Source organism: Vanacampus margaritifer, chromosome 5 (genome assembly GCF_051991255.1).
Source record: "Vanacampus margaritifer isolate UIUO_Vmar chromosome 5, RoL_Vmar_1.0, whole genome shotgun sequence".
NCBI lineage: Eukaryota > Metazoa > Chordata > Actinopteri > Syngnathiformes > Syngnathidae > Vanacampus > Vanacampus margaritifer.
This window is the reverse complement of record NC_135436.1, coordinates 23,971,118-23,998,816: the sequence shown is the minus strand read 5'-3', so window position 1 is coordinate 23,998,816 and position 27,699 is coordinate 23,971,118. Positions and strand designations below refer to the sequence as shown.

General features: G+C 42.5%; 1 protein-coding gene across 1 annotated transcript; it reads right to left on the bottom strand.

Moving 5' to 3' along the window:
• Positions 1–242: 242 nt before the first annotated feature.
• med13b (mediator complex subunit 13b) lies at positions 243–27,192 on the bottom strand. The gene is made up of 30 exons (XM_077565941.1): positions 26,372–27,192; positions 24,897–25,131; positions 22,857–23,025; positions 19,026–19,171; positions 18,753–18,950; positions 17,679–17,873; positions 17,188–17,344; positions 16,999–17,106; positions 15,813–16,529; positions 14,339–14,555; positions 13,410–13,440; positions 13,209–13,330; positions 13,026–13,116; positions 12,756–12,952; positions 12,489–12,676; positions 10,325–11,214; positions 10,058–10,225; positions 9,751–9,974; positions 8,557–8,752; positions 8,136–8,475; positions 6,873–7,089; positions 5,629–5,820; positions 5,239–5,462; positions 5,016–5,158; positions 4,053–4,211; positions 3,785–3,967; positions 3,559–3,704; positions 2,341–2,505; positions 2,140–2,240; positions 243–1,074 (listed from the first exon to the last, which is right to left on the bottom strand). Exons 1-30 carry the CDS (start codon positions 26,435–26,437, stop codon positions 942–944), a joined length of 6,318 nt encoding a protein of 2,105 aa, XP_077422067.1. The 5' UTR covers positions 26,438–27,192; the 3' UTR covers positions 243–941.
• Between the last annotated feature and the right edge of the window lie 507 nt (positions 27,193–27,699).

Here is a 27,699-nt window from a genome sequence, read left to right as displayed (position 1 = left end):
AAAAAAAATCCTTTAAATTTACACTATAAAAGTACAATAATCCCTAAAAAAGCTTTTTTTTTTTGAATTAAGGTCCATCTATGTTTACTTCATGAAAAAACATATGCATTGATTGAAGTAATTTATCTTGTGCTTATGAGAATTTGTGCAAATTGCCCAGCTAATTTGAAGTCGATGCTTATTTTGAATAAAACAATAAAATGTAATAAAAAAACAGTAAGAATTCAATTTACTTGAGGAGGTATCATGTAGACGCACTTTATTCCTAAAACAGAAGCTGCACCATCAGTAGCGGCACACAATTATATGTACACATATACACACGCACGCACGCACGCACGCACACACACACACACACACGATTACCTAAATCTGTTATATAAAATATATCATCTGACAATGTACCTTTTGAATTCCTCTTCAGAGCTCATTGAGTTAAAGTGTGCGAGAGCGTCTGGAGCCCCAAATGGCGGGCGAGCCCGACACGCGACGCTTCCTGTGGGCTCGCCGCGGCGAGGGGCGGGGCCAGGCGCCCACTTCATGTTTACAGCGTGGCAATAAAAAGGCGTGTACCCTTTTCTTTGAAAAAATAAGATTCTAAAAGTCATCTACAGCAAAAAAGTTCACCACTTGTTCCAAAGCCACGTCCTTTACACTGAGATGTACACACCCGCTAGGATTTGTAATATATAAAAGATATTAAGCGTTAAAAATTCCACATTTAAAAACTTACAATAAATAATATATGCAGGCATTTCATTAGGATAAAATTTCATCGATTGCAATCTACAGTCATTAAAAACACCTTTTTTTTTTTTTTTTTTTTAACGAAACCTCCCTTGATCATCCAAAAATGGATTCTTGGCATCTGATTGGACGCTGGCGGGAGCGCCGAGAGGCTTCTTCCTGCTCCTGGCGAGTCACGCGACGGCTCGTGAGCATCAGAGCATGTTCATGATGAAGTTGTACATCTGCGTCAGCACCACAAAGTGAACCGGCAGACAAGAGCGGCGGTCCTGAGTGGCGGGGTCGCACGTCAGCCAGGAGAGGGCGTTGTACTGCTCCAGGACAAATCTGCCGCCAAAACAAAACAATGTACTCATTAGGGTGGTCAAAATTAGCTCGTTAATAGAGTTAATTTAACGGCATTCGTTTACTGAACGCTTGATTGATGTCCGCCCCTTGCACTGTGTGTCATCAATGTCCAACATTAAACGCGTATGCCATCTTGTGGCAGAAAAATTACTTCAACACAAATTAATGTCTTACACACTTTTATTTAATTTTTACAGTACATCTTTTTAATAGGGATAGATATTCACCATTTTGACGCATATCTGCATCAGCCATTTTGAAGAATCATAAGGACGATAATAGAGCCATTTTAAAAAGTGTTAACTTCAGGGAACTAATTATTCACATTTTCAGAGATGCTGCTAATCCTGGGAACTCTTTGCACCTTTTGTTTAGATATTTTTTTAAATCTTGGAAAACTTTATTTACTTTACTACAACAGGGAGCAAGTATAAGTTTATATAAAATTTTTGAAGACACTTTTTGTCTATTGAATAAGATTTTTTTTCCAATATTTTACAAACCCTAAAAAGTTGCTCAACAAACATGCTTAAAAATTCAAAAACTGGAGTTTGTGTTTTTTCATATTTTGATGCCAATATTTTTTCTCTTTTAGTGAAAATGAATATCGGCTCCAAATACCGTTTCTCGGCATTCTCGAAAAAAAAACCCATATCGGTCTATCTCTATTTTTTAACTTGATTTTCAAATAACTTTATGAATCACATGACATTACTGTATCAATGAACTAAAATAATCTTATTTTTATTAGGTTGACATATTTTTCTACTTTTGTGAACAAGAGTATCAAAAATTGCGAGGACAAAAACTTTTACTGAACATATTTTATTTTTAGAACAGATATAAAATGTGCGATTAATTTGCACTAAAAATTTTTTTATCAATCAATCAGTCACAGTTTCCGTATATATGCCACAGAAATGTACGCGCATGGCCGGGTTGTGTTCGTCAGACTAATTCAATCAGTCTTCCTGCTAGTTAATGATGAACACACACGACAACTAGAAAGAATCCAAAAAGCTGCCGTTTGAGTGAGTGACTGACCTGAGGACATCCGAAGTGTGGTTGGAGTCGAGGGGGTGGGAGTGTTTACTGTGCAGCAGCTCGTCTGATTGGACAGAGGACACGTGCAGGTGCAGAGAAGCCTGGTGGAGAATGTTCACATCATCGTCATGATGAGCGGATATATATATATATTAAAAATAAAAAATTAAATCAAATTTAAAAAAAGGTCTTGTCCCATACCTTGAGGAAGAGAGGACACTGGTTCTGAGCTTGAGGACAAGCCGACCAGAACCAGTCGGGCAGCGGTCCGGCTTTGGCGGTGGACACGAAGTAGCCCAGCGCCATCGGCTGCTGCAGGATGTTCAACGCCTCCTCGTGAGACTCCATGCGGTCCGTGCTCTGACCCTGTAAACGCATTATACGGACATATTTTAAAAAAAAATCGACACCATATTGAGCACATCTGTCTGTAAGAGACGCACAATGACGTACGACGGTCTCCCGTGTTCACTAATCACTTCATTAAAATGTATTATTTTTCTTTAGTGTGCCTTCGTTTTTCAATCAAATAAATTGACATTGTCATGCTAATAAAGTAACTGCCAAATTCTTTTTTTTTTTCCCTGCCAAAGTCACTTTTGCAGGAAATGACTCCATAGTCCAATGCAGATGTTGCAAAAAAAAAAAAGGTTTTAAATATATATTTATTACTAACTATTGCGTAAAATAATTGAATAAAACTAAATCGCTTCAAACTTCTAAACTAAAAAAACACACCAATTTAATTATTATTATTGTTGAAATTAAGGATGAGCGGCAACTGCAGCCAATACTGGTATCGCCCTCTTGTGGCCGTTTTAGGAATGGGAACTAAAGGCATACGTGTCTGACAGATGTCCTATAACATGCAATTTCTTTAACTCTGAGAGTCGTCCTAACGAGGCGCACCATCATCTGCACTTGCCTTCAAATATGTTTTTAAAAAATATATATATATTTTTTGCAATAGGGCAGAGAAACGTTTTGGGTAGCTCTGGTTTAAAAAAACAAACAAAAAAACCCCACTAACTATGGCCAGCAGATGGCAGCTTTGTATCCTTTTTGGATGAACTGACTATCAAACAAAAGTTTTCAACACGTGATTGACCAAAGTCATGTTTGTCATGTTAAATCTACTAAAAGAGTGTCAAAAAAAAAAAAAAAAAAGAGACATAGACCATTTGGCTATTTCCTGGAGTCCTTCAAAAATAAACTCCTACACATTTTGTCTGACTAACCTGCATATTTGTCTTCCCATTGCCAATCATACAACCTAATAATAGCTTTCTTCAAATAAAAACAAGATCATTATTTCAGTGTGCAGTACTTTCAGCAATTTTTGTTGATATAAAACATATCCCTTGTCTCAATAACGGTTGAAAAACAAGGTTACAAGGCTAGCATGTCGCCAGTACGGACCTTGCTTCCGTCGCCGCCCTGGTGGTAGTGCGAGCCAGGCGAGTGAACGGGGGAGGTGGTGGGCGAGTTGGGCAGGATGCTGATGATGTCGGGGTCCACCATGTCGTTGTCGAACAGGTCGAAGATGCCCATTCCGTCAGAGCCGTCTGCAACGGGCGAGAGGAGAACCGTTAGCGACGTTCGAGAGCTAACCAACCGCGCTACTCGGCGCGTCGCCACCGCTCACCTGGATTGATAGGGTTGAAGTTGATGTCGATGGGTTCCGAGGTGTTGGTGTTGACCTGCACCATGGCCGACGTGGGGAACACCAGGATGTGCGTGCACGACGTGTCCTGCGGCGTGCTCAGCTGCGACGTCTGCATGTTGAGCGTGGTGCTGCGGCCAAACACCGAGCCCGTCGACACCGAATCTGCGTGGCGGCCAATTGAAATGGATCAAAACACAGAACAAGGGCGGTCGTTTGGCTCGAGTCGCTTCTGTGCTGAGTTTTATACCTGGCATGACCACAAAAGAACCCTGGGGCTCCATGGCGACCAGGCAGGCGCTAAGGATGCTGGGAGTGTCGGCAGCTGAGATGCCGCACATCCGGCACGTCTCCTTCAGGCGCTTGCTGAGGGACTGAAGGTTCCTCCTGCTCAGCAGAATACTCCAGTCTAGAGTTAACACAACATTTGGACATTTTATGATTGTTAATAATATCATATAATAAATATATATATTATTTTTAAATCACACAGGAAGCTGACATTTTACCCAGAGTGTTCAAAATGGCTCCAACCATTTTTTAAAATTATTACTGCCAAATATTTATAGTGCGCAAAGGGTATCTATACAAAATTTTGACCCATTGACTCCCATTATAAATCATCAATCATCAAGTTTTTGATGCACTGTACACCTGATGTGTTATAGTGCATTTGTCATGATTACCCAATTTATCCCTTTAGTGGGGCCTCAACTAAAGGTAGAAAATAAAAAAAAGCGGGAGTTGAGAGTCTTAAAAGCCATCATCTATCAGGTGGAGCTCGAGAGCTACTTATTTTCGCTCGAGCTGACGTATGCCATTGCCACGTGACCATAGTTGCACCAAAACAAGCCGGCATGGTCGGGATTGATAGAACAGGCCTGTGTGTGTGTGTGTGTGTGTGTGTGTGTGCGCGCAGAAACATTCATGTGCACACGTATGTATGTGACGTGTGCAGTGAAAGGGACAATTCTGGACAAAATGTGTTTTATATGCATTATAGTTGCTGATTGTCCATTGAGGGCATCAAAAACAAATACATACATAAAAACTACTTATGTATGAATAGTTCTGATGTTGCTGAACATTTTGAGTGGTCGAACGTTTTATGAAAAAAAAAAAAATAATAATCATAAATGACTTGGTTATCACACAAAGTCCAGATTATGGACAAAATACCACACATTGAATGTTGTCATGTGTGTGCGTTTACCTCTCAGTTCGCCATGGCCCATCCTCCCCAGGCGTCCAATCACCACCCTCCACGGCAGTGACGTCACCTGCACCAGGCCCAGACACCAATCCCACAGCTTCTGCAGACCCAACCGTCGGGCGGAGCCCATTTTCCTGCGAGCCCTGCAACCCAAACGCCCGAGACGTCACAACACATCCCCGTCCCAAACCGTCGACTCCGCAGGTGTGCCGGGGGGCCTCACCTGTTGGGCACGTCGATGCTGATGATGCAGCTCTCCAGCAGCTCGCCGTGCTGGTCGGTGCAGGAGGCCAGCAGCCAGCGCTGGTCGTGAGACAGGCAGTAGCCCACAAACAGGATGTTGTACTTCTGCGACGCCTCCCCGAATGTCTCGCCCAGCTCCGTCTGCTTATCTTTCACCGGTGCCAGAATGAAAGGCGGGGTGTACAGACGCAGGCATTCTGGCCTCTGCATGGACAGGGAAGAAGAAGAAGAAAATAAAAAGTTAGTTGAAGAAGCTCAAAATTGCCGTTCAGGTAAGGTTGGCTGATGTTAAACCTGTGACCTTTTTTTTTTTTTTTTTTAAAGCTACATAATAAATCTATATGACCCAGCCCAACTTTAACGATGCTACCTCTGGGTTTTTGAGCGCCATGTCGATGGCAAGGCCAGGACCGAAGCCCGTCAGGGCCTTGAAGTTGGTGGAGTTGGGCAGCGGCCGCCGGCACTGTGTGAAGACGGAGAAGGCGAGCGACTTGAGGTGCTGGCCGTACAGGTGACGCTCGCCGCTGTGCACCGGCTGCAGCAGGTACTGGCATGGAACGATCTGGCAAAACACAAGCAGATGAGGACGTGAACACACTTGGGGTCCAATTATGAAGTGGAGATAAGGGTAATTAATTATTATGACAGCTAGTTGACGTAGGGGGGAAACATATCAACGTATCTCTCGGGCTATGATATCAAATATCAATCAGCTTAATCATACATTAATTATTAACCTCAATAAGTTTCAAGTCCAAAACAACTTGCAACACCTACAGTTTCTGTAAAGACTAAAAAATAAATTTGCAGATGGGGGTGGGCGAAATGGGCAAAAAACTAATAAAAAATAGACCTTAATAGTAATTAATTAACTCATTCACTGCCATTGACAGCTATAGACATAAAAAAATTATTTAAACTATTTCTATTAGTTTAATTTTTTTCCCCATTTTTGCTAACAAGAGTATGAAAACCTAGAAAAAAAATATTGTAAATTTAGAACAGATATCAAATTTGTGATTAATCCTTAGTTAACTAGTGAAGTCATGTGATAATTATAATTAAAAAAATGTAATCGCTTGACGGGCCTAATTTAAAAAAACGAATTAAAAATAAGGGGCATTAATCGCATGATAATTTCTTATCTGTTATAAATGTACAATACAAAAAATTCTAAGTTTTCATAAAAAATTAAAATATATATTTTTTTCAACTAATAGAAATAGTTCACATGAATTTTTGACGTCTATAGTCGTCAATGGCAGTGAATGAGTTAACATACAGCTCGTTTGTATGACCCCCCCCCCCCCCCACCCACTATATAGCGCTATTGCATTACATCCATCCACATCCTTCCAGTAAACACTTGTAACTGGATCATGTTCTATTACACCAACATCACCGCCATTAGCGCAAATTCTCTTTGACACGTTGACGCAACCTTGTGTCAACCAGTCTATCACTTTGCACCTGAACGACCCTGCTAATGAGTCCCTCGCTCATTCTCGTGTCCCGGTGGGACTGAGCTGCTAAGTGCATCATACTGAACAAACGCTTGCAGGAAATCTTATTATAAAAAAAAATGAACTTGTTGCATGGCGTTGGGACACGTACCTGCACGGAGACGGCATTTCTGATGCGACTGGGAAGGAACTGGAGCATCTCCATGTAGCAGCGCAGGAGGCCCAGCGTGTATGCGCTGGAATGGACCTCGCACTCGGCGTCTGTGTAGCTGAACGGGTCCACCATGTACACCACGATGGCGGGCGGGTAGGAGATGGCGTGGGACTCTCCGTCCGTCGGCTTGCCCACTTTATCTCTGTCCATTGTGCTGCCGAGACGAAAACAATCACACTTGATATAGAAGCAATGGTTTGTTAAAAATAGAGGGGGGGAATAAGTCACATAATTATTAACTCATTCACTGCCATAGACGTCAAAAATTAATTTGAACTATTTCTATTAGTTTAACTTTTTTTCACTTTTGTTAACCTAGAAGAAAATTATTGTACATATAGAACGGATATAAAATTTGTGATTAATCGTGAGTTAACTATTGAAGTCATGCGATTAATTACAAATTGTAATCGCCTGACGCCCCTAATTTTTAATAAGCTTTTATTTAAAAAAAATAAAATAAAAGATTTAAAAAAAAAAAAAAAAGTCTAGGTTTTCATACTCTTGTTAACAAAAGTGGAAAAAAAGTTAAACTGATACAAATAGCTTAAATGAATTTTTGACGTTTATAGCCGTCAATGGCAGTGAAAAGTGATTTTTTTGGGGGGGGGGGGGGGGTCAATAATATGTTCTATGCAGCCCCACTAGTCTAAATATGGTATTCTGTTTAATACTGCATTAGTGGAATATGAGTTAAGCAGCAAAATCCAGCCCTTTTTTTTTTACACCTCAGGGAGCGGCCATTTTGCCACTTGCTGTTGACTGAAGATGACATCAATGTTGCTCAGGTAACAACCAATCACAGCGCCGCTTCAGAAGACAGGTGAGCTGTGATTGGTCGTTGCCTAAGCAACTGTGATGTTGTCTTCAGTCGACAGCAAGTGGCAAAATGGCCGCCCCCTGAGATGGATAAAATCGACTGGATTTTGTTTCATAACTCATATTACACAAATGTAATATTAATCAGAATGTCATGTTTAGACTAGTGAGGTCACATATAACATATTGTCAAGAAATGTTTAAGGTTGACTTCCACTTTAGCCATCATGTTTACAGCAAGTCGTATGGGAGGATGAAAAATAAAGAGAAAAAAAATCCCCACTAAATTCCAAGCAAGCCAAAACAATAAAAGGTAGTAGTAGTAAAAATAACAAGAAATAAATAAATAATAAAAAGCATTTCTCCACAATAATGACCCACCTCTCAGGCGCTTCACTCGAGCTTTGGGCAGTGGAACCATTATCCGCAGCCGGGCCCTGCGGGGTGGACTGGGGCCCGTTATGTGACGCGTTGCCCTGCAACCCGCCAGCCCCAAACTGGGTGTAGGCGCCCGGCTTGGATGATGACAACCCCCCCATGGCCTGGGGGCCGGAGGGAGCGGGCGGAGGGGCGTTGCTGTCGTTGTTGTTCTGGGTGGTGCTGGTGGCGCTCGAGTGTCCTGAGGCGGCGCTGGAAGAGGCGGAGTTCTGGGCGGACGTGGTGGCGGGGTTGCGCTGGGAGAGGAGTGAGCTGTCCAGAGACTGCTCTGATAGGTAGGGAGCTGAGGGAGGGGATGCGATTGAACGTGTAAGTGGGGCACTCGTTTATGACCCCGCCCTCATTTAGAATAGGAGTTAAGTACCTAGATCGTAGCGGCACACTTGAGCAAAGACTTTGAGCTTATTGAAGGCCTCGCTGTTGCCGTCTCTGGCGGCCATCTTGAGGAACCAGTCGCTGAGGGGCTGCTCGGCCATGCTCCTGCCTTCTGTGCTGCCAACCTTCAGGATGCCCTCGGGATGGCTTTTGCAGATGGGCCTGTGCTGTCCGAGCTGGCACGCCTGCAGAGAGAAAGAAATCGAATCACGTCTTCAGTAAGGTAAAACTAACAAAATAAATTACAATTCAAAAAACATTTTCGTTAACGAAATAAAATGATCTTGGGTAATTAATTTAATGTGATTTTAAGTATATTTATTTCAACATTAACAGAATCAGGACGTTTGAAAGTGTGTGGCACAGAAGCGATGTCATCTAGCAGCAGCCAATAGAAAAGCATCTTCAGATGACATCGCTTCTAGGCGATTTGTCAAGTTTGACTTTTGGCCTTTTCGCCTCTCCTGCTTTTTCATTTAAGTCCACCAAAACGTAAGGTAAGAAGTGTGTTACTTTTTCCATTTTACCATGGTGTTCATTAGGGGTGTGAATTGCCAAGTACCTGGCGATGCAATACCGATTAATCACGATACTAATTTATAAATTGATTATTGCGAAATTTAGAAAATATAAATTCGAAAAACTGTAAGATTTGTACGATTTTTTTTTTTTATCTGTAACTTTAGGCTTATAACTGTGAGCCACTTTATTTAACAAACAATCTGTTTCATGTTTGAAGAGCATTGAAATAAAATATTAAGGCTTAATGTTCCATTGTTATAACATTCTTCCATGATTAACGTGTGAACCCTAACCCTAAGTAAGACGTTTTGTTGAATATTCCCATAAAAAATGGATGCTTAAAACACGATTCGGCCGCATATGGGATCGATCCGAGAAATGCGCGCTGTAATATCGCCGAATCGATTTTTTTTTTTAAACTAGTGTTTAAAAAATCTTGCACACAAGTCATAACATAAAAAAAGAAAACTAATACTAAAACTAAACTACAGCTAAGCATTTTTGAAATAACTAAAACCAGCCACCTTGAAAACTAATTAATACTTAAAAAAAAACTCCACCACAATGAAAACTCCAAAACTATAATAACCCTTGTCTTCAGATTCAGAAACTGTCTTATTGTGGAAATGTGAGCACAAGACGAAAGGAGCGAAGCACACACCTCGTACATGGCGCTCAAATCTTTAAAGAAGGTCTTGGCCCGGCAGAGGAGCGTTTCGCTTTCTGGGCAGATGACGACAAAGCCGACATCCCTCTGGGTGCCGAAAGGATCCAGGAGCAACTTTTCCCAGTAGGGCAAGCTAAAGGGGGACAGTACCACAAAATCGTACTCATAGCCGACCAGAAATGTAGGGATGGGCAGCGGCTCAGGAGACTCATCTGTACCTGTGAGTAGAGCAAGAGAACAAGTTTACACTTCAGAAGCAAAAGGTGAGCTAATCTTTGAAGTGTGTTCTCCACATTCGTACCATAAGACCCCCTCCCGGCCATCTTGTGGAACTGCTGCCAGGTGAGGGGTCCTTGCACCCCCCACGAGCGCACGCTTCTCTTCTTCTGAATGGCGTCCTGCAAGACAGGCTGGAGGGACAACAGCACCCGCAGCACATCCTGAGAGAACAGCTTGTTCATGTCGGCTGCTTCACAAGGGAAGAAAGCAAAACAAGAACTTACTTCACAAACTTGAAAAGGAAGATGAGGAAAAGACGGCGGAGGAGGGAAAGAAACGGAGGGCTTACATTTGCATTTTGGCCACTGATGAAGACAGGTGCTTTTCACTAGCGTTTCATCCACTTTTCCTCCTGACATGTTGTCCATGAACTGCCTGCCGTGCTCCAGCGCCATGTAGCAGTCATTATAGCAGTCTCGCTCCTCCACCCTCACAAAGGAGCTCGGGGTCGAGCTCAGTTTGGGGTACTCCACGCCCGCCATCGGCGCAAACGGGTTGGTGCATTGATCCTGGAGCAGTAGAACCAGCTCATCAGGCGGTTTCTCTTTCAGACCGCAGGACTTGTGTTTGGACGACGCCCGCAGCTCTTCGAAGCAGCGCTCCGTGTCGCGGCCGGCGTCCGAGCCGCGGCCCACCACGTCCAGCTCGTCCTCCAGGAAGAGCCCGGCGGACTGGCCGAAGCGGCGATTGGCGACGGCGCTGAAGCCGCACGTGCAGGGGTACTGGGCCTCGCCGTTATCCTTCAGGTACACGCCCACGTCGGCCCCTCGGATGTTCATGTTGCACACGCACACGCAGCAGCTGTCAAAGTTGCAGTCCTTGAAAAGGTTCATGACCGATTCGGACAGGATGAGCGTGACGTAGAGGCTGTGCGCCTCCGGGATGGAAGGGACGGTGGCCGGCTCCACCGAGCTGAGCGGTCGGCAGGTGGAGGAAGTGGACGCGGGGGAGTAGAGGTCCGAGTTGTCGTACTTGAGCGAGCCCTGGACGCTGGAGGGCCCGCGCGGCGTTCTGGGGGTGCGCGGCGTGCGAGGGGTGGGCACAGAGAAGCGGGGCGTGGCCGGGGAGGGGAGGATGCCGGCGCCACTGTTGCTGGGAGGGGCACTGCTGGACATGACGGGTGTGTGGGTCTGAGGCGTGTGGGTCTGGATGTCGTCGGGCTCCACGCTTGGGATGTTGCTTTCACAAAATAAAAAAAGGAGACTTGTTAATATGCACTTTGATGAGTCAACACACATACAAGTATAGATTAGGTGAGCACGTTCTGTCCTTCGATGTTGGCTGGACTCCGACTTTCTTTGGCGCAAGGAGTTAAAAAATACACGGTGTCCTAAAAAATGTGAACATTTTCATTTGTTTTGATAAAAGGGAAGTCAATCCCCCAAAATTCTTAACATGTTTTATGCAGCCCCACTAGTCTAAATACGGTATTCCGGTTAATATTGAGTTAGTGAAAAATGATTTAAGCAGCAAAATCCAGCCATTTTTATCAATATCTGAAGGCGGCCATTTGCTGTCGAGTGAAAATGACATCACAGTTGCTCAGGTTACAACCAACAGGTGAGCTCTGATTGGTTGTTGCCTGAGCAACTGTGAAGTCATCTTCAGTCGACAGCAAGTGGCAAAATGGCCGACCCCTGGATTTTGCTTCTAAACTCATATTCCGAAAATTTAACATTAATCAGAATGTCATGTTTAGACTAATGAGGTCACATACTATTGCCAAGAAATGTTTAAGGTTGACTTCCCCTTTAATAATTGCTAAAATAATCTCAATTTTACCAAGATAGTGTAAAAAGTTGAAAGACATTATGCTTTTTTTTATTTCTTTGACATGCTTTCATCAAAATACACCAAGGATTAAAAAAAAAATGTAGCCAAGTCAAACTCGGCCTGTTTTGACGGGTCGTTCGTAACCATGACAACCGGGTACCAAGGTACTAGAGTATGTGACAAAAGTGCCCCTAAAGACAGTATTGTAAATGTCTTGATTTAACATTTGTGGAGATTTGCAAAACTCGGTATAAAATACACATATCTGTTCATTGGGATTTCATAAATGTCTTATTTTTCAACACAAAGGCTATATCATTTTATTTTTTATTTATACTCAGGAATCCAATATTTCTAATGATGTCATTTTTTTTTGTCAGGCACCCTGTATTTTTGTTCCTGTGGCAAACTTCTGCAATTGCGAGACTAAAAAAAAAAAAAAGAAGAAGCAAACTTTTAAGAGTCATAAGCATGTAAAAAGTAAACCACTGTTCATTAACTTAAAAAAGGTGCCACGTGACAGTGAAGCGATACCAACATTTAGCATCCCCTTTGTACTTCCTCCCGCCCGCTGACGTTTCCAGCTTTGTGTTTGTTTCTTTATTGACAAATGAACTGCTGTGTATTAGATGAACTGCAGCGTTCCAAAACCAATGGATTGGCGTGCGCTATTTTCTCACCTGTCTTTGGTCACCACTGGTGGCACCAGCTCCATTTTGCCGATGGTCCAGCTACGCACGTACACGCACTTGTGCTCTGGCAGCTTGATCGGCAACAGACACTGACTGGGCAGCGTCTTCAGGGGGGCGTACATGGAACAGCCAATAAACGGCTGACTCGTCTCCGGCTTGTACACGAACGAAAAGTCCTACAAGAAAAGATCGAAATTTCAAAGATGGTTGTCGTCTCTTGTGTTCTGAGCTCGGGCAGGGGCAGGGGTCGCGTACCTTTACTTCAGAGGGCTTGGGGCTGCAGAAGCCCTCCTCCACCTCCATCTTGAAGTGGTTATTGAGCTGGCTGCCGTCCAGCAGGGTGAGGCCCGCCCCCGCTTCCAGGCTGTCCTTGCTGCCAGAGTTCATGGGGGAGTAGCCCTGTTGTTCCAGAGAAGGCGGGGTGGGAAACATCTTGTGCAGATCTGCCGTGCCTGTCGGAGGGAAAGAGGGCGTTACTTTCCTTTTGAAAATAACTCCAAAAAGATCGGATAATGATAATCTTACTTATACAAGACAAGGGGTCCAAAGAGGTGGGCTTTGCTTCTTTCGAGACAAACTTGTCATCCACACCTGCACCAGCTCTTTTGGCTCCAGGCTTTGTGATACATCATCAAATACAACACAGTTAACAACGCCGCATTGACAGGTTCCTTGAAAGACCGTGAGAATCTTCATATGCACGCTTACCGCTAACTCGTCTTCATCCGAATTGAAGATTTTATCCAAGTCGCTGAAGGACACGGCCAAGTCGTTCTCATGGATGAGGCTGGTGGAGGCGGCTGGCTTACTGCCTGATGGACCTTGACCTTCTGCACCACGTTTACACAAAGCACAGCGTGAGAATGCGCTCATTTCTGATTTAGAAAATGAACTACAGTAGGCACTCACCATCAGCTGAAGCCCCCGATCCATCATCCAGCTACGTTTGGAAGAAGAATAGAATTTTACTAAATAAAAATACGCAGGAGGTACAATTTTCTTCATGTAATGACAACCGACATAATCTATTATTGATATATAAGGTTTTGTAGCTTCTGACCTGAAGAGGTCGCTTAAAGCAATGGTAGTTATTACAAAAAAATGTCCAGCAGGTGGCAGCAGAGTATAAGAGATCAGCCAGGGCCATGTTGCAACAAGCTCTGTTCCCTCGTGTTTTCACCAAATTTGTGAATAATGATGAAACTTAGCTATATTCTAATACTAATCCCTGCAAAACGGAAATAGATACAAATATACTTTTTTTCCTGATGAAAGAAGAAACTCTATTTCTTCTTTTGGTAGGTTCCATGTTTTTATAGCAATAGGAACACAATATTCAGTGGGCCTAGCAAAATCTGTCAAAATCCAGTAAAACAGCCGGGAGTGAAGGAGGTTGCTTCAGTGAAAATGGATGGGAGTGAATGAATTAATGATAAAGTAATCGTTCGGAGCAATTTATTTATTTATTTAAAATTGTCTAAATCCTCTAATTTCAGCATATCAACAAAAAATGTTTACTGATTTCAATAGTCCTTCATGAAAGAAAAATGATTATCTTCTGTGTTTAATCAAAATAATTAATTTGCTAACATCTGTTTTTACTACAATGATGAACCGGTAACATAGTACATCAATCCTACAATTTTTTTTATCACTATATAGTAGCGTTAAATAACTACCAATTACTGGTTAAGAAACTGTAATCAGGGAATTAAAAAAAAAAGTTTTTGTAGTAAACTTTAATGCAAATTGTAAGTGAATCCGATTAGTCGATTAATCAATTCTAAAAATATTCAATCGTGACAGCACTAAATCCAACCAGACTTGAGGACACCCACCTTATGTTTTTTGCTCCCGTCCCTCTCAGCTCCAGACTTGTCCCTCTTTTCCTTTAAACTGAACTCCTCGTCCACGTCGTCAAAGGCGTAAGGGTCCGGCTTCTCGTTGTGGTCGCCGTCTACCGTGGCGCAGGACAGGTAGGTGTTTCTCCGCTGGGCGTAGGTCTTCACCAGGTCCTGGGACACCTTGAGAGGCTGCATGGAGCCTGCCATCAACCTGAGGAGGAGATTGGGTTTCATTTTTGCTTGTTCTGCAGATGGCTTGTAAACAGAGATCGGAAGTAATGAAGTACAAATATTTCACGACAGTACTTGAGTAGTTTTCCCTGTACTTTACCGAATGTTTATTATTATCAGAATACTTTTGCTATATTTTATACCAGTAGTTGTACTTTTTACAAGGTGCAATTTCAAAACAGGGTTTTTACATTAGTATTTAAAGCATGACAAAAAATTCGACCGGGAAGAAAAAGCTACAGTAGCTGGTTCCAGGCTCCGCCAATCATCTGAAGTGCTACTGCTGGTCCACTACACCTTGCTTGTTATTGGCTATATGTCAATGCTATAACATGACATACAATTGGCTATAAAAACCTGGAAGCATACAGTGCTTACCGACCAGCACGCAGGAGAATCTCGACATGAAAATGTGATAGTGTAGCTTCAGCTTACATTAATCAGCACTCAACTTAGACACAAGACACGACAAAGAGGAACTTATGTTAAACAGGGTTATGTCAAGGGTATGTGTTTAGTGTTGGGGTGTCAGGTGATTACAATATTTTCATTGTAATTAATGGCATGGCTTCAATAGTTAACTCACTATTAATCACAAATTTTATATCTGTTCTAAATGTACAATAAATAAAAATTTGGGGAAAGTTTTCATACTCGTTAACATAAAAGTGGATTTTTTTTTAACTAATAGAAATATGGCTGCATCTTTTAGTCATTGATACAGTAATGTCATAATAATTCATAAAATTGAGTTACAATTAAAAAGATGTACAGTACTGTTAAAAAAACGAGTGCGATATTGATTTGTGTTGGTCATTTTTCTGCCACTATATGGCATATTTGCATTTGTAAGACGTTGGCGGCAGCTCAGCGCATTTTGCTTTCCATACTAAGAGCTATCTAATCTTTAACATGAAGTAACTTGTGAAATTCTGCACATTTTTAAAATTGTAAAATACAACTTGGCCCCAGCCTCCACAAATACTTGCAGTATTTTTAAATTTATTACTGCTAAATTTTGACGTGGACGTGTCTGCTGCGTTGCGACTAGAATCCCCCCAGTCATTAATCGCGAGTAAAAATATATATAAAAAAAAAAATATTTAAAAAAAAAATAAAAACTAGTGGCGTTAAAGGAAATTTAAAATTAACTCACACTAATTTTTAAGTCCATTACCACAAGTAATCAAGTACAGAACACGAGTACTTTCTCCATCTCTGCTGGTAAATGACTTACTCTGTAACAGACACGACACTTTCGGCCCCCACGCTGCCTCTGGGGTCATCTCGCACTTTATCCACAGGTAGCAAAGGCGTGTAAAAGACGGCTGCCTTCTTCCTCGGCAAGTTGAAATACTTCCACGGGTTGTGTCCGGGGTCTTCGTTGGGGTTGACGCCGGAGCCAATAAAGACGGTGGGCTCCAAGGTTTCGTTAAAGGGTGGGGGGAAGGGTAAAGGCATGGGCGTGCTTTCCGGAGGGGGCTCCTCCGACGAGCTCTTCTGAGGCAGCAAGCAAGGCTCCACCGAAGGCGGGTAAAAGGGCTGGTGAATGGGCGTGGAGTTTTTCATGCCGCCTGGAGTCAGGTCGCCTTCCACGTGGTCGCAGGGGTGCGGGCTGAGCGGCGGGGGCGGCGGCGAGCCGCCCAGATCGGCGGGGGGGCCGTGGCTGTGCAGCGTGGGTGCTTTTGGGGGCGCCGTGGCGTCCACGTGGTGCAGGCTGGGGTAGGAGCCCTCGTCCTGACCTCGCAGGCAAAGCCTCTGCGTCTGAGGTTCCAGCGGCTGCTCGTCGCTGACAGAGTTGCGGTGGTGAAAGGGCGTCTGCGGCCTCTTCTGCTGCTTCTCGCCCTTCTCCAGCTTGTCGGCCAGCTTGTGCTTTGGGGCTGGCGGGGTGGGCTGGCCTGACGACGGCGGGTGTCCTGAGGTGTTGTTGGGCCGCTGCTTCTGATTCTTATGTCTAAGTGAGGAGAAACAAATAAGAAGATAATAAAGACTTTTGTTAACATCCAAATGTATTTTTCAATCTTTTTCCCTCCTGCACAAATAAATGACACTTTCTGTTAAACGTGTCACTAATTTGCTTGCGCTCTGCTTGTCAAGCACAAATTGTTTTTTTTCTCTTTTCTTCTTGGTGTGAAATCTGGACTAGTTTAAAAATAAAGAAGAAACACTAACTCGAAGTCATGACGTATTTGGTATGAATGGTAACAGGTGGAAGTTTTTTTTTTCTTTTGGTACCTTCTGCTATCAAATGGTAGAGGATTAAATGGATCTGCCTGTCACAATATGACGCTAGCATAGACAGATGAATAAAACATATATATGTAATTAATACAATGAATCCTGCAGCACCCCTACGTGATCTCTCACCACACCTTGGGTAGATCACACGTGCCACTATTTGAGGAAATACTTAACGGGTATACCTTGCACAATTGCAACGTGGCCTATGGACGGGCTCCATGAAATCCCAGAGCCCAGTTTTGTCTGCCGCCTCCTCACAGGTCCCGTTGGTCAAGTTTGTAAACTTCCTCCTACCATAGTAAGAAAGGACATTGAACAAGAAATTCCGGATATTTCTCTTTTTGATTGACAGGAGAAATGATTTCATGTACTTGTTCCCTGTGCGGTTTATGTTATACTCCTGCCAAACGGACTCCACCATGTGGCTGGCCAGCCTGCGTGGGATTTTCCCCCCGTGAAGAGTGTTGTTGGAACTGTAGCCGTCGGATGCAGAGGACAATTTATGCCACCTCTGTGCTGGCTGATAGTCTAGAATGAAGGCAAGACAAAAGTTATACAGTAAACTGATACTATTTACCAACATATAATAATACAGTGGTAACTTGACTTAAGAATTAAATGTATTCTGTGACCAAGTTTGTAGCCCAATTTACTTTCATGGGAAATCAATTTTGAAATGCATAGTGTTATTTTTGTTGTGTGTTTTTAAAAACAGCACATCACGGTTAGCTCAAGCAACAGCATAGCTGACGCGAGAAAATGTTTGGCTTGCGACACCTAACTACATCACATGCATATTTGTATAATCGCATGTATATTTTGTAAAAAATAAAATAAAAAATAAAAATCGGTGTGGCCATACCGGTCTGAGCTTCCTCCGGTGATGTCGGTGGCGTCAGCGTGACAGAGGACATGGCGGGATCTCTGTGAGCGGCCTGACCCGGCTGAGCGCCGCACATGCTTCCTGAGGTGTTGGATGAGCCTTGAGGGACCACGGCGGGGAGATCCGTCAGGGGGAGGAGCACCAGGCAGGAAGGATACACCATCCTCACCCCAGCTGGAAATGGAACACACACACACCAAAACAAGAAAATTAATGAAATTCTTCAAATTAAGGGCTGAATGATTTAGAAAAATTATCACATTGCGATTTACTTTTATGCAGTTTTTACATGTATTTTTTTAAAGCAATAAATTAATGTGTATTACAATAAACAATATGATATGCATGAATGTTTTGGTCTTTTATGCTAACAAATCTGTTACTTTATTGCTTCAACTTTTCATGTCATGAAACGGGATGTAACCAAGTGGACTGCATTTCTTAACCACTGAACTTACCTAGACATCATATAAATAAATAAAACATAAATAAAGTTTGCTGCCCTTTGGCATTTGAAAATTGCCTTCTACTACATTGCAATGTTGTAGGGCTGGGTGATATGGCCCAAAAATAAAATCTCAATTTTTTTTCAGGACGATTACAATTTTAAATCTATTTTAATCTAATAAACCCGACAAACATTTATTTAAAGGTTTCATTCATTTAAAAAAATAATAATTCTGTGCAAAATGCTGGAAGCATTCCCACAATAATGTATACTGATTCTAAATCAGTTTTAACAAACTTAACAGTCATAGTTTATGCTTAAACGCCACAATTAAGTAGTTGGTAGCTATTTGTAAACATGTCTTGTAAACCACACATCAAGCATTCTGCTAAAATTACAACGCACAGTAACGTTTGGATGCAACAGAACATAAGAACCGCTTTTTTTTTAATCCAGACGACAAAACTCAATTTCACTATTCAGCAAATTTTCAACAAATTGATTTTTAAAATGACGATTAAATCGGATTAATTTGATTTATTGCTGAGCTGTACAATGTGGATTTAAATGGGATTGTTCCGCTAGTGAAAATTGTGATGCCTCACCAACAAGGACCTCCACAGCTGCCAGGGAGTCATCCTCCCAATCGCCGTCCTCCATTTTTTCCTCCTGCATCACTTTAGGATTGGGGCTGATGGGATAAAACTGCCGCCACTCTTCAATGAGCTTCTGAGTCGGGTGGTCCGACATTTTAAAGCCCTGGCCCGTGAGGGTCCCGTTCAAGCCATACGGGCTCAAGATGACTGGAAAGCAGGCAGGGCGGGTAAACGAAGAACCATGGTGTCAAAAATGAGTGAGTGAGATGCGCACAAACCTACCTTGCAAGGGGCTGGAACTCTGCTGGGCGAGGCTCAGATGCTCCTCACTCAGCCGCTGCAATGGCTGGTGTTGCGCAATCTCCACGCTCGTGCACACGTTGCTGTCGCCGTGCACGAAAAACGTGAACGCGCAGGATAGGTGCTCGCTGCGACGGGGTGAAAGACACATAGCGGCACTTTTAATACGTCAGGATTAGGTCTTTTGAAAACGGCACAATAACACTAGAGGTGTCAAGTGAATCTCCTGCGGCGAAATCATGAACAAAAGATGACGGATCATATTCTCAATAGCTTCCATCTGACTGCTCCAAAATGGATTCCAATAAAACCATCAGTACTTTTATCAAGACAATTCTCAATAAAAGTGTAGAAAAGAAAAAAAAACCAAGAACTGTACAGCCTTCAAATACTACAATAGCCGTCATTATTTTCCATTTCTCGAAGCGGCCAAGTGCACTCAAATAGTACTTGTTGACATAGTTGCTGTAAAACCACACTGCATGCTCAGCATTTTCCAAAGGCTGACCCTGTTTACTGGCCAGCAAGGGCGAGCGACAACAACTGTGTTAGGAGGATCTGAGTCAACCCCCACTTACAGCGCCTAACACATTTATTAGACCACCGTGCAATGTAAGCTTTATGCCACAGCTGCACTGAATTAACCAGTAAAGACCAAAATGTGTATTTACTTGCATTCCTTGGAAAAATATTAAGTAGCTGAATGTTAATTTCAGAAAATGTCAAGTGCTTACTGACAATGATGACTTCATGATGCTCTCTAAAAAACACACCTGCAGATAGACTCAATAACTAAAAAACTTGGATAGTCATCATCACTAGGCATTAGTGGTGGGAAGACGGTCTCAAGATTCGATTCCAATTTTTGGGTCTGTGATTTGATTCAGAATTATTTGATTGACAATGATTTCTGCTTCAATTTATAGATGAGTAAAGAATCAACATGATCTACTTCACGAATGCTAATTAGCGCCTTACTTGTGGCACTTATCACTCAAAAGAACATGTATTTATACAAAACGCTTCAGGAATGTATACAGATAATAATCTTAACATTACTCACAGGCATATGCTCTTTCTAAGCTACAAAAAAAAACCTTATTGGCATAACTTGATTGTGACTTTTTCCTTCTACCCTCTAATGTGACTACAACTTAACTGTGTATCAGAATGCGCGGAACCACACTGCCCCTAAGTGGCCAAGTCAGGTACAGCATGAACAGTGTAAAGGCACACACAAACAAGGGCAGGACAGCATAAAAGAATTTAAATAAAATCGATTTAAGGACATTTAAAATCGATTCTTAATCATACTAAAAGAATTGCGATCCTTATGAGAATCGATTTTTTTGGGGGGCACACCCCTACTAGGCATATCTTGAAAATATCAGATGGCAATGTCAACTAAATTGGACTATTTAAATTCTTATTAAGAAATACCCTGAATACTGAAGTGCACCATTTTGCTTGTGTGTCGTCGAGGCCTACTGGACTATCAAACAACTGCAATAAAATATGAGGACAATGTGCATAAGGGTAAAGGCCTTCAAATAAAATCACAATATGCACTTACCGCTATACTAGACGGAATATGATTATTACAGTCTTAGTCAGAATGACAAAGAACCTTCAATCCACTTAGCATGTGTAACCACAAGACCTGCTAAAAGCGGCTTTCAAATACTAGCAGACTTAGATTTTAGATTTCCGTCAACTTAGGCAGCTGTTACAAACTGCCTCCAGGCACCATTTGTCATTTCTACCACGAAAGAATGACAATAATCTAAAGAGATGAAAACGAGCTTACCTGAATGCTCGCCGTCTTGATCATTTGTGAGTACATTTCTTAAACCTCACAAAAGTATTTTGTAAATCGACTATGCAGCAGAATGCACAAAGAGCCCGGCTGCGGTAAAACATAAGCATGTGGACAACACATTGGAGCACTCAAGGCATCTACTTTTCATCGCCTTTCTTTTAATTAGGCCTGGCCCGGATCCAGCGTAGTGCGCTCGGGGCGGCGCAGTCGACATGTTTTGGCACTGTGCGCAGAAACATATCGAGAGAGAAGACGAGGAGCCCGCCGGCCTTGCTAACTGAACCGCCGGGCTGCTCTCCAGAAGGTGTGTTGCTTTGCGTCACGCACTGGCGCGCACAGAACACAGTCTCATGGTGGAGGAGGTCACACGTTAAGACAAGTGTGATTTCGTTAATCTAATGTGACTCACGTGCGCTGCCGACAAAGCAACTCGTGAGATCAAGCAACTTGTAAACAGTCAACTCAACTACTAGGGCATCACAATCTGCTAGATCCTCAATAGTGTGACACTTCGAGCCCGCAAAAGCAACCGACATGAACATCTGCAAGCTCCACTTGTCCAGAAGATCCCCACTGGGAGCAAGCGAAGGATGTCGTGGGGTGGGAAGCCCCAAAAAGTAGCTTGAATGAGAACATCTGTCCCTGCTACAGTAAGTATATATAAATAATTACTGTGTGTACAACATATGTCGGAAAGGTTCCAGGACTGGTGTCACAAAAGACATTTCAAATGCAAACTACATTTTTTTCCTACTCAAGCTAGTAATCATGATGTCAGTAATATTTGCCTTCATATACTCCCGAACGGATTCTTCCATAATCCTCCACAGCCGGCCATCTTCATGACATTTTCACCAAAAAAAAAAAAAGGCCCCTCAATAAATCAAAATTACAAATGGGAGTGGAGTGTTTTTCTTTTTTAAATGGACAAAAGTGTTTTATAAAATAAATGAATAAATAAAATAAAATACATTTTTAAATAATGAAAATACCTCAACTTGCAATTTAAGGCACTTCCCTTCCTTTAAACATGGAGAGTGAGGGGTGGGAGTTGTGCCACATAAGTTGCACAACATTTCAATCAATAGTTTTTTTTTTTCTTGGCTTTTTGCAATACTTATAAAAAAAAAAGGCCAGTCATACCTTTTTTTCCCAAGCTGAGGTGGAAAACTACTAATTTTAAAGTCACGTGGTATCGTCAATACTGACAACGTAATGAAGTGATATTTACAGTACAGATCTGTATTAATTTGTTATAGATTTATGGCCTTCTCGCACAAATATTATTTACTGTAATGACTTCACTACTACAATACATTCTGACTCAAATATACAAATTTGGGTTAAATTGGTCCCACTGTAATTTTCTTCTAAAAAGAAAAAAAATAAGAAAAATGAAATGCCTGCCATTCGGCAAAACTAACTGAAAGTGACCCAGTTAACAGAACTCCTAACAATGTAAATGTTCTGCAAATTAACACATATTATGCTGTAGAAAATTCATTTCATGCACCTAACCTGTAATGTCCGATGAACTAGCGAGAACTCTTATTTGTAAAGTCACGTCACCGGATGTAGTTGAGTAAAACAAAACTGACTTTGACTTGACGGGAAGAAATCCCGGTGAAGAGTAATGCATTTAAATATAGTACAGTCAGATTGTATGTAGTTTGTTGCAACAGCTCCCGAAAGGTTCGATGAATCGCAAAGCCCTGCTTTAAAAGCGTTATACAGATACAGCTTGATTTGAAAAAGCAGCTTATAGATGAATGGTGCATCATTCAGAACCAAAAGTGGGCTCATTTGCTACCTTATTTATCATTGGCAGTTGTTCTACTTTGTTTACATTGCGAAGAATTTGCCCTGAGGCAAGTTTAAGGTGCGAATAAACAAATGAAAAGACACACCAGAATCTAGTGCTTAGTAAATGCAGCTCAATTTTGAGCATTAGCAGAGTGACAGTTGACGACGATGCGCATCTGTTACCGTCCTACCTTTTGTTGATGACTTTCTCGTCCTTCTGATAGGGCTTCACGAACCACTTGCCGATGCGTACGAAGCCGCGGTTCATGAGGCAGCGCTCCAGCAGGTTGTGGATGGCTTTAAACAGGAGCGTGCGACACTCGTAAGAGAGGCCGCTCTCCCACTCGCCGTCCTCCTCGCCTAGAGAGAGACGGGAGACGTTAGAAAACCCGCAAATGCGCAAGCACGCATACGTATCCCAACGGGCATCCTCAGATTGTGTGTTTAAGTACGATAGAAGTTGTCAGTCAGGTTTCAGCAGTATGGACGACGCGAGTGAAAGCGAAACTGCCTTTTGAATGGCACGGTCATAAAATTTATGATTTCGCCGTAAAAATTTAAACATACAAAGATTGAACGTGATGCATAAAATAATGAGTCCAACAGAATCGCAAAAAAGCAACAACTAAATATTAATAAGTAAATAATTTTTTTTTGTTATAACACTGCTTGTTAAGAGTAAAATGCTGCTATTTTTCCTTTTTATAATGTGTCAAGCTGATACAATTCTATGGAAAACATAATGCAGTAATCCCGTGCTAGATTACAGTTCAGACTTTGAGACCAAAGCAATATGGAACACATTTACAGTATCTTTATTTGCAAATTACATCCTGGCATCCGAAGCCTACCATGTATTTTTTCTAAATTATTATTCTGAAGAGCTGTAAATATACTGCTTTCCTGGTGCAGTACATAGAAATGGATTTCAACTAATCTGGCTGCAGAACTGCGGTGCCCCGAACCGTCACTGCCGGTCATTGTAACAGTGCATACTAACCACGAGCCTTGTATCCACCTACACTCATGTTTTCTCTTCAATAGTAAGTAAAATGACTAAAATAACTTGGCTGCCTGCAACAATACACAAAATTCGCGGTTCAATATTTTTCCATCCAAAAATATTTATTAATTTCTTAACAGGCATGTTGTCAAACGGCAACTATTTTTGCTCATTGCCAACCTGTCTGAGCAATTTGACCAATTATTTTTTCTCTTTTTTAAAAATGTTTCAGAACAATCAAGGTTACAGGTGTACGGTTGCAGAAATCAGTTGGGATCTGATTTTTTTAATGTTCTTAATTTCTTGAGTCAATAATAACATTTTAGTTCTTGAAGCACTACTGATTTACAGCTATAAAAAATAGGTATAATCTCGGCATAACTATTTCAAATAATAATAATTGGGGGGGGGGAAGTTGAACATTTTGGATGTTGTTTTTTCTTCTTTAAACATTGCACAAGTATTTAATCGGGACTTGGTATTGGCAGGTACGAAATCAAGTGACTTGGACAGACTCGGAAGCAAAAAAAAAAAAAAAGTGATCTGGGCATCCCTAGCTTTCAAGAGTGTGAGGAGGTCATTTTCAGACTTGAGCTTTAGAGTGGCATACAGTTTTCATAACCCCTGCAAAAGATGAGAGATGATGCTGTAGTAACAATAAATTAGGCATTTTAGTAAAGTTTAGTCATTTAAAGTTGTGTTTTAAAATAGAAATGTTCGTGAAAGCCTGTGTTAAAACTACCCTGGTGTACCTAATGTAGTGGCCTGAAAGTAAACTAACCAACTCTGTTGTTTTTGTCCCATTCGTAGAGAGTGGCTCATGATAATTTCCACACATATTTGCGCTGACCCCTCCCCAAGAAGGCGTGTCCCACTCACAAATAAACAAGTTATAAAACCCTGAAACAGGTCATCTTGAATGGATCGCAGAAAATCAAATTCCACAAGCGTTTTTAAGGAAAGCTGCTACATACCGGCCTGAATCTGCGGTGGCCGAGAGCCAGCAGATTCCACACAGCTTTGAATGACTGACTCACAACACATCAGATGTTGTATAATCCAAACGGCAAAGGAAAAAAAGTGAGGGTCTTGCTTTGAAATGGTAAATTTAAGTAAATCATTCCCGTGGAAGTGCCTTTCTGCTCCCTGTGTGTTAATGCTAATATCAAATCCTATGTGTCATTACATTTGACCGAGATTGACGTGGAATCAGACACTGCGCACTCACTCAAGAGCTCGTTGTGGATGAGCTCGGCGAAGCTGGGGTCGTCGCCCCACCAGAAGAGCCAGAGCTCCCTGCGCCCGGGCGTGTGGTGCCGCCGCCACACACTCAGCACGTCCGCCGCCATGCACCGGCTGAAGCTGCACAAGATGGGGTCCTCCTCGGTCACGGGAAAGAGGATGGGCGACGAGGTGGGCCCTTCCCACACGAAGCGTCGCCATTTGATTCCGGTCAAATCAGCCTAAAAAGGAGAAGAGAAGATTGACGTAAGGCTGAAGACACGTAATACAATTCTTTATCCCTGACCTCTATTACTTGATATCAAAACACCTGGTTGAGGCAGAAGGCCGCCCACAGTTCGGGTGGACGTTTTTTTTTTTTCATTAGTGGGAGTCATTCTTTGCATGTGTGGCCTAGTGTTTGATCGCAAATGTTTGTGGAGTGTGCAGATAGACCTGCTTCATATGAAAAAGTATGTCTGTTGTTAAATGGCACTAATAATCTATCCATTAGTCGTGTGATATTCCAATATAAAAACGTTTATTGTATGATAAAACTCATTGCATAATCTATATTGTCATTTTTAACATGTGGGGTTTTAGGTTAGCTCTGTTGCTATACATGTAGCATCCAAGATAGTAACAAACAACAGCCTTTCTATTACATCATCCTCAGGTAAAATCAATCAACCTACACTTAAATCCAACGGTTACAGAAGGATAACTGTAACCGCCATCCATTTTCTCCTTATCCTCATGGATATCCTGTGAGATTGAGACTATACCATCTGACCAACCAATTCCAGGTCAGATATATAAAAACAAGCATTCACACTCACACTTAAGGGCGATTTAGCATATTTAATTAATCTAACCTGCAAGTTTTAGTAATGTGGGAAGAAGCAGGAGAACGTGCACAACTCCTTATAGAAAGGCTACATAACCAACATTAATTTGAATAGTCAACAAGCATGCATTCATAATGAGCAGCTGTGAGTGAAAGTCACAAAATAAACAGACGAACAAGCCTGAAAATTGACATACACACAATCATAATGATTAATGTGCCAAAGTAGGCGGCGCACACGCGCACGTCAGTAGAACCTGATTAGTGGGTAAAACATTTAACAGCTGACAGGCTCGTTGAACAAGACAATGTTTGTAGTAATACTTGATCGCAATTAATGCTAATGTCAGCGTATTGCGTGCACCCTACACGGCATACGAGCCCTATTCATAAGGCAAGTGGGCACCACTTGGCCCCGCAGTGTGTGTGCTGCTCCTATTATGGAAGTTGGCCCAGATCACGATTTGCAAGTTGCAGGCCCCGATGCCTCCACGGCAGTCTGCAAGTGACGTTACAAAGCTCGGCAGCCTGATTAGCCAAAATGGCTTTCTGTGGCCTCAGCGGGCGCAGCTAACGAGCTAGGCTGGTCACACACACACACACATAAATACATACATACATACACACAGTCTTACCAGGCAGAAGAGGTTGGAGTGGCAGTCCTCCAAACTGGCCCCGTTTGGTACAAAGCACGAAGTCATCCTTGTCACTGCGTCGTCGGAACCTTTAAGTCCATGGTCTCACACAACAACTGCTCGCTCGGGGGGGTTTAGCGCTCCTACGGCCAGCCGCCGCTAGTCAGGCAGACAACTTCCAGCCGGCGCTAGCCGCCGCTAGCCCGAAAGCTAAGCCAACCTTATGGATCGCATCGAGCGGAAAGACAAGCATCTAGCTAAACGATTCATCAATCCGATTTGAAATGTATTGTCCGGTGTGCTTCCAGCGATCGAGCTGGTGGTGGGGCTACATTGCCGTAAATATCAAAATAGCACGAGTTAACATGACCCGGATTGACTACCGCTGACTAAGTGATATTCGCGGTGCAAAAAAGGGAGCTCCGAAAGTAAAAAGAAAAACTTCAGTCCAGAAAGCGCTAATGCTAATGGCTGCTAGCCGATCTGAAACAATTTCAAGGCAAAGGAACTCTGTCTGTCTGTCTTGTCTGTCGGTCTCTCCCCTCCCCCTGGTCTCTGCTAGCCTGCTAGCAGACGAGCTAACATACCAGAGGTCCAACAACGCTAGCCTCCATAAAAGAATTAGCTGCGCCGACCCCCTGTTCCACCAATAAGCAACATGATGCTCCCCACGCGATCCCCGAAAACGGACCCCCGAGAATGGAAGGAAATGGCGAGGCTACTCATCGACTTGCGCGCCCCCCTGCTTCTGCTCCATGGCTCCAGCAGATTTCCATTATTTCAGCTCATGGATTGAATTCTTTAATGGCGGCCAGGAGGACAAGTCTGCCTCTCGGCTCTGATTGGCCATTTGCCGCTAATGGGGGCGTCATCCGGCTTCAAGTAGCTCCATGACTTCACAGTTTACAAGATGAAAGCTCCACTTGCATCTGTCATACTACTGTCACTGGTGCTCACCCCCTCGATGATGTCTCTCGGCCGACACGTTGCTCACTGCAACACGTTTTAATTGCAATGTGTGAATGTGCATGTGCTATTTTACGCAAAAACAAAAACAAATATTATTTCTACTAGTCATTCACAGTTTTTGGCTACTCTTGTCACTAGACTCCACCCACTCAAACCATTTCAACTTCAACATATTAAAATCAATTTAGGACATGTTGACTACTAGTTTTCACATTCCAAAGGTTCCTAGAATTCCTAGAAATTCCCCATTATTCTCATTCTAAATTAAAACTATTTAGCTCATTCGAAAAATTCAGACAACAGTTTTAGCACATTTTAAAAATTCTCCCATTCACCAAATTCCAGTTTTTGCACAATAA

Coding starts and splice junctions, on each gene's coding strand:
- med13b (XM_077565941.1), bottom strand. CDS start 26,437: ATGACTTCGTGCTTTGTACCAAACGGGGCCAGTTTGGAGGACTGCCAC. Junction 17,345..17,678: donor ACCGGAGGAAGCTCAGACCG/GTATGGCCACAC, acceptor CCTTCATTCTAG/ACTATCAGCCAGCACAGAGG. Junction 1,075..2,139: donor CACACTTCGGATGTCCTCAG/GTCAGTCACTCA, acceptor TTTTGGCGGCAG/ATTTGTCCTGGAGCAGTACA.